Below are 14431 nucleotides of genomic sequence, written 5' to 3'. Positions count from 1 at the left end.
TATATATACACACAAAGCAGGATTTTGTTTTCTGTCAAACGTGGTGGACCTTAAGCAAACATTTAAAGCCATTTTCTTACCTGTAGCGCTTTTGCATTTGATGGTATCGTGGCCTTCCCTGGATTCATGTAATGGAATGTTTCTGGCACCTCCACGGGCAGCAATTCCTGAGACATGTTTGCAGGATTTACTCCTGTAGGAGTCAATGACAAGTTATTTTATAAAATGACCTGAGGCCCCACCCATCTCATCTCTATAAGTAAAGGACTGCCCTCCCATTGCTGAAGATGGTGGAGCACCAAGGGTGACTGGCTGCTCCAGGGAAGGGTCTTATGGGGCCAGCACAGCAGCCAAAAGGGATGCGATACCTTCCTCTACCCAGGAACCTCTCCCAGCCTGCGCTTGCTCCTTGGGTCTTGCACTGCTGCCACCCTTTTGCCATGGCGAGCCCCGCTCCGGGCCAAAGCAAGGGAGAAGCACGGAGGACACCACCGCTGGAGCCTGCTCCTTCAAACCCAGCTGGGTTCCAACAGGAACTGCCCCGAGCAGAGTGATGGCAGCTCCTCTCTGGGGGAAACTGAGCCCTGGAAAAAGCCTCTGCGTGTAAATAACTCCCGGTGACCTGCCCGTGTGCAGGCACACGCCTGCCCACCTTGGCCAAAGCCTCCGTGTAGGTGGGGGGACCCGAGCTCGCTGCCTGCAAAGAGATGCTGTCCTGCGCCATGCAGTAACCCCCCTTGGAAAGGGCCACCCCCACCACCTGACAGTGGACCAGCAGCTCCCAGCTCCTCCTGGGCTGCTCCCGTTTCTTCTTCCCAGGGGAGGGAGGCCAAGGCATGGTGGGCACAGGGCTGGGTCTTTTGTTTGCAGAGGGGAGCAGCGGGCAGGGGAGGTGAGTGCGGGGCATGGAGTAGCGGTACCAGATTGTGTGCGACAGGGTGGCAGGGGAGAAGGAGGTGGACATTTACAGGGGTCAGCAGGGATCTTGAGGTCAATACCTATGGCTACAAGTGTTACCCAGGACTACTACTGCACTTGGCAGTGCCTTAAATTCAACAAAAAAAAAAGCAAGAAAATAGATAATAGCTGTGCAAAGCAGGTAAGAGTTATGCTTTTGTACATTTTCCAGAGAAAGGCAATTGAACTTTACACAGCAACTTCAGGAAACTCACGTCAAAATGCATAGAATATGGTATCCATTGGTTTAGTTTTATTAGTTTTATTTTACAGAGATTCTGTTCAACCAAAGAGCATGAACAAAAGAGCACATGGACATCTCCAGGCATACCCAGTGGAAATTGCCATCTTCAAACACAGAAAAACAAATGAATAACAAACTAGCAGCTCCGGTAACAGTAGGCTGTGTCATAGCATCTGCATTTGCAGCATGAAAAGTATCTCTGCCCACAGTTGAAGAACAAGAGCATCTTTTGGCCTCAGGTCACGGACACTCTGAGCTGCATCCTGGAGAACTCCTCTTGCAGCTTAATTCAGAGGAGAATCATTCATCTTTTTTTTTTTAAGCCTCACCAGAAAAGAAGACCTGCCTGACCTTGGAAGACCTGCCATGGGACACTAAAAATGTCGGTGCACTTGTTATTAGAGCAGGCCAGTTTTCCCAAGGCTGGTTAGTTCAGAGGACCATTAACATAAGTGATGATATTCACCTAGAAACCCCTCTAAAGGTGACGACTCTTAAGAAATTTGAGATTCTGTGTCCTCAAGGAAACCTGTGGAGAAGAACAGGTGGATTCTGTGTACACACTTCCATGTCTGCAGAGTTAATTCTCCATTATATGCACGCTTGAGCTTCTGCAATGATCTGTATGGCCTTCAGCTAAATCAAAGTATTCTGCTCCCACCTGAGTGAATCCACAGGGAATGCCATAAAGTAAGCAAACTCCAAGGCTCTCATTAACAACTGAGCTAGAGTTATCTACTTTAAAATCTGAATGTACAAAGCTGGATGGTCTCAATTTGTAGAATGAAAAGCAGAGGCTCCGAGTGGAATGGTTTTATTTCTTTACATTTCATGTATCAGTAATTTAAAGATAGATGAACCAAAATAACCTATCTGCTTCAAAGATCTAACCGTAGTTGCCCTAGCAGCAAACAGCACACTACGTTCATCCTTTAGTGCTTGCCAGACCTCATACTCCGTCTAATACTTGGGTTTCTTATTCACACTACAACCCAGTTTGTAGAAGCATCGATCATTTGGCAAAGGTACCCGTATTACGTCTCACTGCAGAGACAGGCTGTGAAGAAACGGAGCTGCATGACAAACTTAAAAGTTTTCAACACGTTCAAATATAGCTTTGTGATTTCTTTTATCACAGTCTTGGACTGGATCAAAACTGCTGATAGCCAGTGCCCCCCTAAATACCCTGCAAAGGTATATGCTTCCCTAGCTTTTCGAACAAGCAAAATGAACCTGGGGTTATTCTGGCAAGCTGGAAACACAACCAGGACTTGCTGTGACCGCCTCACTGCTCTCAGTCATATAGGAACGTCTATACAAAAAACAGCATTGGAGAGCAGAGTCAGATGGGCCTTCTGAGTCAGCAATGTCCTCTTCCTGCAGTAGGAATGGTGCCTTAGACCATCACTTGTGCAGTTGTTGAAGGAAGGAGATGTGGAGCAGGAGAGGAAACTCAGGGGAGGCAGGGGCACTACTGCTGTCTGTCATCTTAGCCCTGTCGAAGGTAAGAAGGAATCTTCTGGGAAATTAATTTTAAAGCAAGTCTTTAACCAAAGAGTTTAAAAATACTAGAATGTATTCCTGGTAGGACATGACGATCATGCTGAGAAAAGTATGGCACTTTATATCCATTACATATATGCATCAGCCTTTGTATGCATCTAGCATATGACTAGTACACAGCTCTGATACTGAAAGGTATTACTTTCCCAGTAGAGAGACCGGCACCATTAATAACTTTTTACACTCACAGTTAAATGCTTGTCTATGTTTCTTCCATGTTACAGTTACTAATGCACTGGGTAAAGCCCAGCACTTACCATACCAGTCTTAGAGCAGCCTAATTAAAGTGGAGATTTGTGCTTCGTTTTAACTCTCAGATTTTATGCATGTTGCAAATGTACAGTCCTCAATGGTTATGGTTCTCACCTGTACAGCGAGAAAGTCCTCTGTGCCTGGAGTTGTGTCACCATGGGACATTTTCTGTACTGGGAGAAGGTTTCCCAGGAATACAGTGAACTAGAAGAGTGGTTCCCAAAGTTTTCTGAATCACTGTTCACTCTCCACATTTCGGCAGACTACTTGCAAGTTTCTCATCGCCTCACGAGCTGGAAACCAGTACGAGGGCAGGATGACCAGCACAACGCTTCCTCCCCTGCCCCAAACCAGCTGTGGATTACAGGACATCAGCTCTTGCGCCAGCAGCAGTCATGGACCAGAGCTTAAGAGTGACCGGAAAAGGTATTTGTTAAGGGTCTGTGAAGGATTTTCTGAATACTTTCCTGCACAGGGAACCAAAACATTTCATCTGTAACAAATTCTAGGATATCATATAATCTGTTAAATCTCAAAAATAAACTACATCATGTGTTTACAAAGTAGATACCAAACCAAAGCAGTAGTGGGTTGAAGGGAGTGCAAAGGTGACCTCAGCACCTAAGGAGGAAGAAACTGGAGACATGACAAGACATCACAGAGTTTTGATATGAAGAGCTGGAGAAGTGGGAGGAGTGCTGGGCAAGTGCTTTATGAACGCTGCAGGTGTGCTGGGCTTCAGTGGTAACCTTGCAAGGGACAGACTTTCAGGAGGAGCTCAAAGGTACAAAAGTTCAATGGCATGGAAGACACACAGCTCTCAACCATTGCTACCTGTCGACAAGCATACCATGATCAGGGCATGAGGGAACAAGCCCTGCTGGAAATGAGGCCCTATTGGCCTCCTCTGCAGCATTATTACTCTAGTAAGACAGTGGGATATTGCACATATACAGCAGACCTTTACAGGTGAGCAGGTTTTGGCACAGTGTTTCTCAGAAGGCAGTCCTGCTCTACCACCCACGTTCTCCTGTATCTGCTGTGGCAGACACATTTCCCATCATTCACGTGATGCAACCTGTAGTCTCACAAATTAATAGCTCACTTCACTCAGACTGTTTGCAATAATCTTTTGTTTGATCACTCTTTGGGCTACAGAACAGCGTAAAATGGTGCTGCCAAGCATCCCATTAGCTTCTGGTTCCTCAGCGGCACTCACCCGACAGGGCTGTCCGAGTACTCACATGCCTCGCGAAGGTTTTAAAAATCCCACTGCTGCTTTCCTTGGGTTCCTATGGGCTGACTCACCTCACTGAGCTGCCGGTTCTCGATGCACCTTTGTGATAATCGGAAGGGCTGGGGCAAAGGTGCAATTGCATGCTAATCCCTTCACTTACCTACAGATAATGAATAGGTAAGAAGGAAAAGCCAGACACAGAAAAGATGCAGAACGTATTCATTACAATTAAGGAGGTCACCATGTTAGTGTTTGTAGTTCCTATTACCACAGCTACCACCACTTCTCTCTTTTAAGACATTTAGGAAAAATCATGCTAACTGCTGTCAGTGCTAACACTGTGATACCGTGTGGGCCTGGATTCTTGCAGTGGTTCTCCCCTCCTAGTTTGGTTCCTCCCTTGAAGGGATAATTCCATTAAATTACTCCTATTTCCTGTAAAAAGGGACACTCCCAGCCTGCAAAACCAAAAGTGCTTTTAAATGCCCACATCTGCAGCTGTTACCTACATTCTTTCAATGCCTCAGTACAGCCCAGAGGCTGAGCACGGGCAACATACCCCGTTCATTAGCAGCTGAACCAGAACAAAAACCACCAGAAGACAAAGCCACACAAAGCCTCCATACTGGCTTGCAAGAACTGACAACCAGGATCTTCTGCAAGTGTTCTGTGCAATTAATTAATAAATTTAATGACAAAAAGCAAGTTGAGCCCAGCAAATTAACCAACCCCCTAAGTCACAAACAAATCACCTCTACTAAACACAGACCAGGAACACTGACTAGATGGGAGTCAGGAGAACAGGCCATTGCTGAGGAACAGTCTCCTAGAGACACCTCTACAATACCTCAGAGAGGAAGAAACCAGCTGCAGATGGCATGATGGGGCTGGTGTCCTTCCCCTCAACTCAAGAACATTATCTATGGGGTTGCTACATATCTCTGGGTGAAGGCCCCCCCCCCAGTCCCCTTGGAGAAGGACAGCTGGATTAAGCCAGACCTTTTCCAGGGTCTACAGTAACACAGGACATATTGCTGTTTTCAGGGTCACAGCAATAACCTTGCTGTGGGACTCGGGTGGCTGTGGGTGTATCTGAAAGAAGAAAGTCATGGTTGTCTGAGGACTGCAAGGGGAGAACTGGCAGGAAGATCCAGTTCTTGTCCAAGAGCTTTACCCATGCTGAAAGCACCACTAGGAGCTATTGTGTGGGCCTGGCCAGACTGCCAGCAGGTGGGACGGGCTCAGCCCCTACAGGGTACAGCAGAGCCAGGAATGCCTTAGTGGTGCATCTAGAATAAATGGGGCTTCCCTCTGTTAAAAAGAAATCAATAAAAAAGGACAGCAAGGGAAGCAAAAGGGTATAGTTAAGGTCAGGGATGGGGAGAGAGAGAGGCAGGGTTCTTGAAACTTGGTGTCATTGACAGCTTCGGATGACAGCTCTTGACGATGCCCAAAACCCCAGCTGGAAGACAGGCAGATGGGAGAACTAGCAAACACATGTGTCACCCCAAATGGGTTTGCCATAATGATAAACAGGGAAGGCTGAGAGGGAGTTACAGCTGGGGCAGAGGAGAGGCAACGCCGAAAGGGACTGTGTGACTCAGCAGCAGAGATCACAAAGAGGAGCCCTTGATGAGCACTGGCAAGTAAACACCCATTTCAGCACACTGGAGGTTTGAACCAGGGCTGCAAATTGGATGGAGGTGTGAGGGCCTGGAGAAGCAGCTGGGGCAAGGACACACCATCCCTAAGGGGGCTGAAGTCATCAGAGGTGAGTGTGGGAGACTAAAGATGACAAAGGCTTAAAGCCATCAAGGAATACTTGAAGGAAGAGAGAGAGACAAATGATGATAGCAAGAGGGAAGAGAAATTTTCAGCCTTTTAGAGGTTCACATTTCATTTTGAATTAAGGATTCATTTTCTATTTTGGCTATGATTGCATTATGCATAGCTCTGTGTGTGCCAATAAATGTTACTTCAGCACAGACAAGTTACTGCATTTCATTTAAATTTGAGGTAATTAAGGGCAGCTGATACTGACTGAAGCATTATATTTTTTTTAGATTAGCATCTCTGTTGTAATGAAACAGGTTTACAGAGTATTTGCATTATTAAAATCCTTCATAAAGCAAATAGTTATTTTGGTCTTCATCTCAAAAATAAGCAGTTTCAACAAATTGCCTTGTGCTATTTATAGCAGTTGCATAGACTGTATGTTGATTGTATACAGTCAGGGACTAGGTTATACAATTACCCATGAATTACCTATAGGTATCAGTGTAAAGCACTTAGCTTGCCTTCTTACCACAAAGTCTGAATGCCTCTCAGTTTTTGATGTTTTTATTCTCACAGAATGACATCCTATAATAATGAGAAATACTATTAAACCTGGGACGCAGATGCTGAGCTGGATCCTCTAAATACCATGAGTGTTCAGTGAAAAGCACAACCCCGAGTTAGGTACATGCACCAGAAGAGTCAATCCTGACTCACAACAGGGTTTAGAACAGTCACTTCCAAGGGGTTTTCCAAACCTAAATACTGCTGGTGTAGTAAAGCTTGTAAATTCAGAAATATAGAAAATCTGTATTTTCCATGTGAAATAACGGATTTTATATAGCTTTTATGTTTAGTTTCGCATGTCATTTCCAACAAAATTTCTTGCTGACACTACAGGAAAATAGTTTTCTCTTTTTCTTTGAAATGGTCCACATTTATTATGTATTTTTCTGTTGCACTATATTTGGAATAAATTAAATTGCTGTAGCTCATTTGTGTTCGCTTCACATATAACTTCTACTAGTACAATAAATCTGAAAGAATTGGTATTGCTGTCCAACATGTACGCTTTTAAAAAACTCTGCAATAAGGCCCATACTTCCTAAGCTTTGATTTACTGCATATACATGTACATACATGAAAAATAAAGTTTGCCAGCAGTGAAATCCAACAAAAATAAAGCACGAGACTAATAATTATTTTGTTTGATCAGTTTATCTAGGATCGCCATGTGGTGGAGAGGAGCCATAGGCTGAGACAAGTCTTTGTGCTTTACCAAGTCCACCATGTTCATTCACACACAGGTATTGATTCTTCTGCAGGGAAAAATATTATTTGGGTATCTTTCTGAAACTCAGGACAGCATTTATTTTTTGTGCTGTCGTTTCTGCTCTATAGCTGAATTCAAAGCCTGAAGGATCAGATGTTTGTTGTTCTGAATGTTGTAGCTGGTCAGTTCTACCAGCTTGTCAAACTCCTCCTCTGTGTAGGTAAAACTGTTTAAGCAGTACGGGGAAAAAATGCTGGAAACATCCACGTTGCCCTGCGCCATCTCAACGGGGCTGCGTTCCACACCTGACAAATAAAGAAAGGTCATCGATGGGGTATAGATGTGGTCCCACATCCCGCTTTCCGGATGGGGCACGATGTCGCTCCTTGCTACCCAAACGCCTGTCTCCCATGGGAGCCACAGCAGGGGACGGAGGGGACCACACTGGACCATGCCTCCCATCCTGACACAGCCAAAGGGTGGCCAGGTGGTGGGAGGACCATCTCCGTCCCATGGCTTACCAGGCTCTTTGTATTTTCTGAAGGTGTCATTCACCAGTGGGAAAAACACCACTGTCGGCGCCTCTGGGGTCTCTGCGTCGTCGAAGATGTAACACTCCTTTAGATTTCTCTTTTCTTCTTCACTCAGGTGGATTTTGGGAAATGGGATTCCCTGCCTTAGGAAGTACTTGGAGGCTTCTTCCAAAGGCTGCATTCAGACAGAAAAAAAAGAAAAGATCATAAATCCTGGCCCCCACCCAACTTTTTCTAATGTACAAGGCATCCATCAAAGGCCCTTCACAGAGATCCAGGAGCAGCGTTTGCTGGCAATATTTCTTCTGGCCTTTGGCTCTTTCGTGAGGTATTAAGTACTAGCTATTAATAGAACAACAGTTCAAGACCCAGCCTCCAACTTGCACTCTGATTGTTGTCCTACCTCCTCCTCCTACTTAGTCTTTATCTGCAAGATAAATAAGATGTTCATGGGTGGCCTAGCCGCTTAGGACACAGAAACATGCCTCTTACTGGAGAAAATCCTGAAATTAGCAGAATGGACAGGAATCTAAATGGTACGATTTTTAAATACAGATTCACAAAGGTACAAACGTTTTGTTGATTTGGCATGAAATGTTTAAAAGCCTCTAACTTTCTTAGATGCCTTAAGATGGTTGTGAAAAGTGTTGTAACTGAAACGTTAATTTAATATTGTGGGTGTCTAAGTAGTTTTTGAAAACGAGATTTTTGTTGCTTAATCTGGTTGGCGCATATGAAAATTTTAGTCTTCGAGAACTTCTGTCTTATCCATATGTAGTAACAGGAATTATAGACCAGGTTGTTAGCTGGTATTTGAAACGGCAAATATGGCGTAAAAGGACAATTCTTCTGCACAAATTAGAACAAAAAAAAAAAAAAATCCAGCTACTCTTCTAAAGACAACTGGACAAATTACTTCTAATTCAACTGTATGTGGATATCACAAGACAAACGAAACGAGTTCATCAGCAGTGGTACTAGTTCCAGAGAAACACTGCATGCAGAGCGTAGCCTTGACAGCCACATAGAGACCCCAGAAGCACACAGGTCTAGGAGATAACATTTACCTATCAAAGGGTTAATTAAAATAAAAGATTTAGAAAACTGATACTCTTCTCTTCTCCTTAGGGGACTTGCCATGGTATACCAGCATCACTGAGAGACCTAGGCATCTACAAAATGGGAGCTGTACACCAAGAATCCTTTTCTCCCAGAATCAGTTTCTTCTACATGTATTATTCTGACTTATGAGGCATTAAAAAGGGCTAAAAGGGCTAAAAGACAGCAGTCATTATAGAAGAAAAAAGAGTGGTCATCGCACCGATGTCTGTGATCCAGAAGAATAGTTTAAGTGTAGGACAACATCCACTTTCCTCTCCGGCCTCATGAGCGGTGGGTAGCTGATATCAATGTATCCCGCTGTGTCTGCCAGGCACATGAACTCTGCTGTTTCTGTCAGCTGGTTGGGGAAATTCTCTAGTATAGTATCTAAAAGGAAATATTTGTTATGGCAAGTGATTCACTGAAGAAGTAATTTATCTGTTGTTTGGCTAATAAGGGAGGAAAAAATGCCTCATCTCCCCATTACTTTTGCTTTCCAAGACCCTGCCACACCATGGAAGCTCAGCCTTGACACAGAAAAGAAAGACTTGTCCAAGGCAAGAAGACAGAGCTCCTTCACTTCTCATGCTGCTCTTCTTTAGTCCCCAATGAGCAGTAGTTGCACTTCTCTAGAATCAAGGTACTTCTTGGAGCTAATTTGACTGCATGAAATTTTACTAGCTATCTTAAAATTTTTGTTTCCAAAGTGAAGAATAAAGCCTGTTCAACCTCTGCCTTCTCTTCACTGATGAAACACCAACCATCTAAGCAGATAAAAATTAATATTCAGGGATTTTTACCTTTCCATATACAGAAGTTTTTGCTCTGAAGGTATTCGTTGTGCACTTGGAACCCCTTCAGGAAGTTGTAGAACTTTGAAACCATCACCCGCTCGGTCAGGACCTGCCGAATGATGCCCATGATGCCACATTCAGGAGTGACTAAGTAAGTCTCCAACTCATGGCTTCTGGCTGGTGGCGAAGGCTCTTCTCCTTCTGAAGGGTTGAGGAGATGAACAAGTTGTTGTTTTGATACAGTTCTTTGCAATACTTAAAATACCAAAAGGCACCTAATATTAGCTAAAGGAAAGAAGATCCTAGTAAGACATGGCAACATACAATCAAATCAATGTCAAAGTAGGAACAAGAAGAAAATCAATCTTCAATAAAATATATTCCATGAAAAACAAAGTCAGAGTGGCAACAAACTTCCTAACACTGGAAAAAATGACCTACTGCTTGATAGAAGTTATAGGTGGATTCCCTTTGTGAAGGTCAAGGTAGGCTGAGAATCTGAACCACTTTCTTTCAAAATTAGTCCAAACCAGCTTTGAAAAAAAAAAAACAAAACAAACGCCGCTGTCAGGAGGCTTAGACACCCAAAAAAGAGCAGAGAAACAGGATTGTGCTAAATGGTACCTCATGAGATTGGGAAAGAGGGCCAATAACTTTCTATCATGGGCTTTTGTTGACCTCACAGTTCTGCAACACTTCCATGGAGAAAGTGATGAAATGCCCATAAACCAAACTTGCTAACCACATTTGAACCCAGGAAGGACAGCCAACACCTCTAAGGAGAACACAGGTTTACAAGAAGATCAAAGAAAATTGACATGGAGTTCCAAGTAATTGATGTATCCAAGTCTTCAACAACAACATACGAAAAACACCATCTGCCAAAGCAGACAGAGAACACAGCACTGAGATGTTTGTTATGACACATAGGTTCACTGAAAGACCCCTTGCAAAGATGATCTGTTAAAAAACTTTGGTAGTTGGTGGCAAATCATCACTTGCATAAATTCAGTCCAAGGCAGACTAATGGAAATAATGTTGCTATGAACGAATTCAGAGAGGAAACCTAATTAGATATTACTGGAAACATGACCCCTCAGGGGGGGAGGGGGAAGCAGTGCATCATTGGCCTCAGTTTTAAGATTTAAAAGACCTTCATTAAGTTTTCACACTATATGCACCTGAATGTAACATTGATTTAAAGATTCATAAGACAACAGGTAAAATACAAACAGAAATGTAACCAACCAACATCAACAGTCCTGTGTTGGGTACACCTCAGTGAACACCTTTCTGTAGGATCCGACGAATGCCAAGCATCGAGGAGGTTGTAGGAAAAGACGTTGCTCCACAGGCCTGTGCAATGGTAGAGAACAGGTAAACCGCTTTGGAAATATTTTAACGGAAGGTATTGCTTTAAAAAAATAAACTTCCAGCTTTGCAAGGGGTATCAGAAGGCCTCAAGGTTTCCAAACTCTCACCAAAAACTGTACAAAGTATTTTTGCAGCAGCTCACATTCTGTCCTCGAAGAAGAACCTAAATAGTTTTAAACACTGTGCCAGGCCTTCAGCCACTGTGATTCATTGTCACATACAGCTATTGCTAATACACGGCAAAACAACATTTTCTGTCCTATAAGCAACTGTCATCAGAGAGCAAAACCACACCATTTCCCCTAAAATAAGGTTTTGGTCTACAAAGTATGTTATCTACAACCATATAATCTGTTAAAAGTTTGGAGGCTACTCCTGAACACCCAAGATTCAAGTGGTTAGAGCACAATTTGGCATAGTCTGCAGAGCAGTCCTCTAAAACAAGACATCTTCACTGTTGCTTGTGAGATATAAGAACACATCCCTGAAGTGTTCAAGGTCAGGTTGGATGGGGTTTTGAGCAACCTAGTCTAGTGGAAAGTGTCCCTGTCCATGGCATGAGGGTTGGAACTAGATGATATTTAAGGTCCCTTCCAACCCAAACCATTCTATGATTCTATGATTTCTCTTGCCACAAGCTCTTTTGAGTGAGACTCCTCTCCCTTTCCTTGTTATTCTCATCCCCATAGTCCTTCTTCCACTTTTGCCCTCCCACTTAAAGGAGCACCTAAAAATGTCTCCCCCGTGCAGAAATCTCCAAGACTCTTGGATCTTGAAAAGTATTTCTTCCTCCACAGCTCTGCTGCAGGTCCTGAGAGGAACTCTGCCAGAGAAGGCAGTGCCGGGTTTTGCCTTGAAAATCTTTACCAGTGAAAGTTTTGCAAAAGCCATACATCACAAATATTTTGCAATGTATTGCAATAATTTGCATTGCACAATACAATAATTATGCATTCCATAAATTAGTAACGGAAATACAATTTCACAGAATCACTGAATCACAGAATCATTAAGGTTGGAGAAGACCTTTAAGATCATCAAGTCCAACCATCAACCCAACACCACCATACCCACTAAACCATGTCTCGAAGTGCCACGTCTACAGGTTTTTTGAATACTTCCCGTGACGGTAACTCCATCACCTCCCTGGGCAGCCTGTTCCAATGCTTGACCACTCTCTCAGTAAAGACATTTTCCCTGATATCCAGTCTAAACCTCCCCTGATACAATTTGAGGCCATTTCCTCTCATCCTATTGTTAAATTTCCTTTTAAACCTATCTTGTTTGTGGAGTGGGACAAGAAGCCCAGGGTCTTCTGCTTCCCAGGAAGTCCCCATTAGAATGGTACTCACCTGAGAAACCTTAGAAATACATAACTAAGAAATCAGATAGGGGCGCTCTGGCTCTACACTTTGCTGGCAACCAGAGTTCATTTACAGATAATTACTGGCCAGTTTCCATCAACACAACCTCATTTCCCTGCAGCTTGAGAACCTTCTGTCCAGGCCTGCTGTGACAGAAGGCCTCTCATTTCTCCTGTCTTCACTTGGTGCCTTCTCACTCCATAAACCTTCCAGCTCACCAAGCTCCAGGAGTTACATGCTGCATGTGCATTTTAATATCTTCCAAACAATGTTGTCCCCCCAGAACTTGGTTGCAATTACATAGTAATGTTTCCCTAACCTCTGGCACTGAATTTTCATGGTACCTATCGTTGCTGAAGTAAGAGCTATGAGGAGAGATGGTATCTTTTACTAGGCTGACAGAGTTGAAAATAACAGACAAGTTTTTATGCACCCCAGTCTTTCTTCTGGAAACCTGAGGATCTTATATTCCCAGAAGCTCATCCAATCTTTCAAGCTCTAGCCATTGCTCTTACAAGAGGCCTTACCTCTCCCTGCAAATGACACTTTGCTTTTATCCTTAAACCGTCACGCTGTTACTAAGAGTACATTTTTAATTGCGAGCCAAGAGGGCATTATATGTTGTATCACTAGATGGCAACATTGCTTTAACTCTCCACTATATCCTTCCTACACCTATGGCTGTGGGGTCACCAGCCTAATTCAGGTGCTGAGGGTGAGAACACAGAGCTCAGCCCAGACTGGATGTGTTGGGTGTGCTTGCTACCTGGCCACCTCGGGTTTGGACACACTACAGTTTTGTCATTGCAAAATTGTAATGGAGGTACAACATCATCAGAAGAAGGCTCTGTAGTCCCACTTAGCTCTGTAATCTACCTCCTACCTCTGGCGGTCAGCACAGGGTGTTTAATGGAAGAATACAAGAAAATGGAAAGTATGAAGGGATCTCTTCTCCAGTGTACTCTCCAGCATCTTGAGGTTCTGGATTTGGTACTTCTAGTGCTGGTGGCTGCATCTGAACTATTGTGTTTCAGAGCCACCACTGGGACTACCTTCCATGAATTTGTCCTCCCCTTTTCAGACCTGTTTATACTCTTGGATCCTGTATTATCTTTTGAGTCTTTTCCCTCAGCCACCTCTTTTCTTAACTCATGACATCACTAAAAATTATAAGCATAGCCATTAAAGCTCTGAGATGTAGCGTCTGTGTGGTTAAGAACAATATACTGTTCCTCATGCCCAGCTATTGTCTCGTGGTTGTACCAATATGACTCTGGACTCCTCCTGCATCATACATCAAGGTGCACAACTTCTCTGCACACCAAATAAGGAATACCACATGGTGTTGCTGTTTTTACGGATTTTTCAGTTCATAAGTAAACCCTTTCTTACTGGTATGCTTGGTGTCCTGTTGCGTGTCATGCTTATTTACATGTAACACAACTGTTGCTCAGGGTTTAAGAGCAGATGAATTCTTCTGGAGACAACTTCACTCAGAGAACAAGCATATAAAGGGGTCTGGCAGAACATTCTAGCACCAAGAAAAATTAAAATAATAATTGCATAAAAACTGCAAAGCTGTCTTTCATATATTACTGGGAGTTACCCACTTTCCTGAAATAAGCATGGTAAATCTCACTGACTTAATCATGCTAGCAAAATTACAAAGGATTTAAAATACTATTAAACTTGCACAAATATCAGTAACAGTTCAGAAAGCTACTCAAAATTGCCATGTTTTATAACAAACTCTGTAACAACATTGCTTTTTGTTATAAAATTGTGCCATTCATAGACAAATTTGGTTTTAAGATTCCAGTTTCAAAATACAAATGTGTTCAATGTGAACTCTGCTGCTGATCAGTTCAAAACAAAGCTAAACTTTTTAAGCAGCCCTGAAACTTCAGGCATGAGAGTCACCATTCGAGACAAAAGCAACCATGAATAGTGTCATTTGAAATTT

General features: G+C 43.3%; 2 protein-coding genes across 2 annotated transcripts in view; both read right to left on the bottom strand.

Moving 5' to 3' along the window:
* The window catches only part of LOC309405391 (cytosolic phospholipase A2 epsilon-like), a gene marked incomplete at both ends in the record, with an annotated part of 35553 nt that extends 35377 nt beyond the window's left edge, over nucleotides 1-176 (bottom strand). The window contains one exon of the mRNA XM_082000161.1: nucleotides 81-176. Coding sequence (XP_081856287.1) covers nucleotides 81-176 — 96 coding nt within the window. The remainder of the gene's footprint in view (nucleotides 1-80) is intronic.
* Nucleotides 177-7398: 7222 nt separating this feature from the next.
* The window catches only part of LOC309405268 (cytosolic phospholipase A2 epsilon-like), a gene marked incomplete at both ends in the record, with an annotated part of 35723 nt that continues 28690 nt past the window's right edge, over nucleotides 7399-14431 (bottom strand). The window contains 5 exons of the mRNA XM_081999999.1: nucleotides 7399-7607; nucleotides 7824-8010; nucleotides 9157-9323; nucleotides 9737-9931; nucleotides 10979-11086. Of these exons, the coding sequence (XP_081856125.1) occupies nucleotides 7399-7607; nucleotides 7824-8010; nucleotides 9157-9323; nucleotides 9737-9931; nucleotides 10979-11086 (866 nt within the window). The remainder of the gene's footprint in view (nucleotides 7608-7823; nucleotides 8011-9156; nucleotides 9324-9736; nucleotides 9932-10978; nucleotides 11087-14431) is intronic.

Source organism: Phaethon aethereus (genome assembly GCF_964289735.1).
Source record: "Phaethon aethereus genome assembly, chromosome: 5".
NCBI lineage: Eukaryota > Metazoa > Chordata > Aves > Phaethontiformes > Phaethontidae > Phaethon > Phaethon aethereus.
This window is presented reverse-complemented; position numbering and strand designations above follow the sequence as displayed.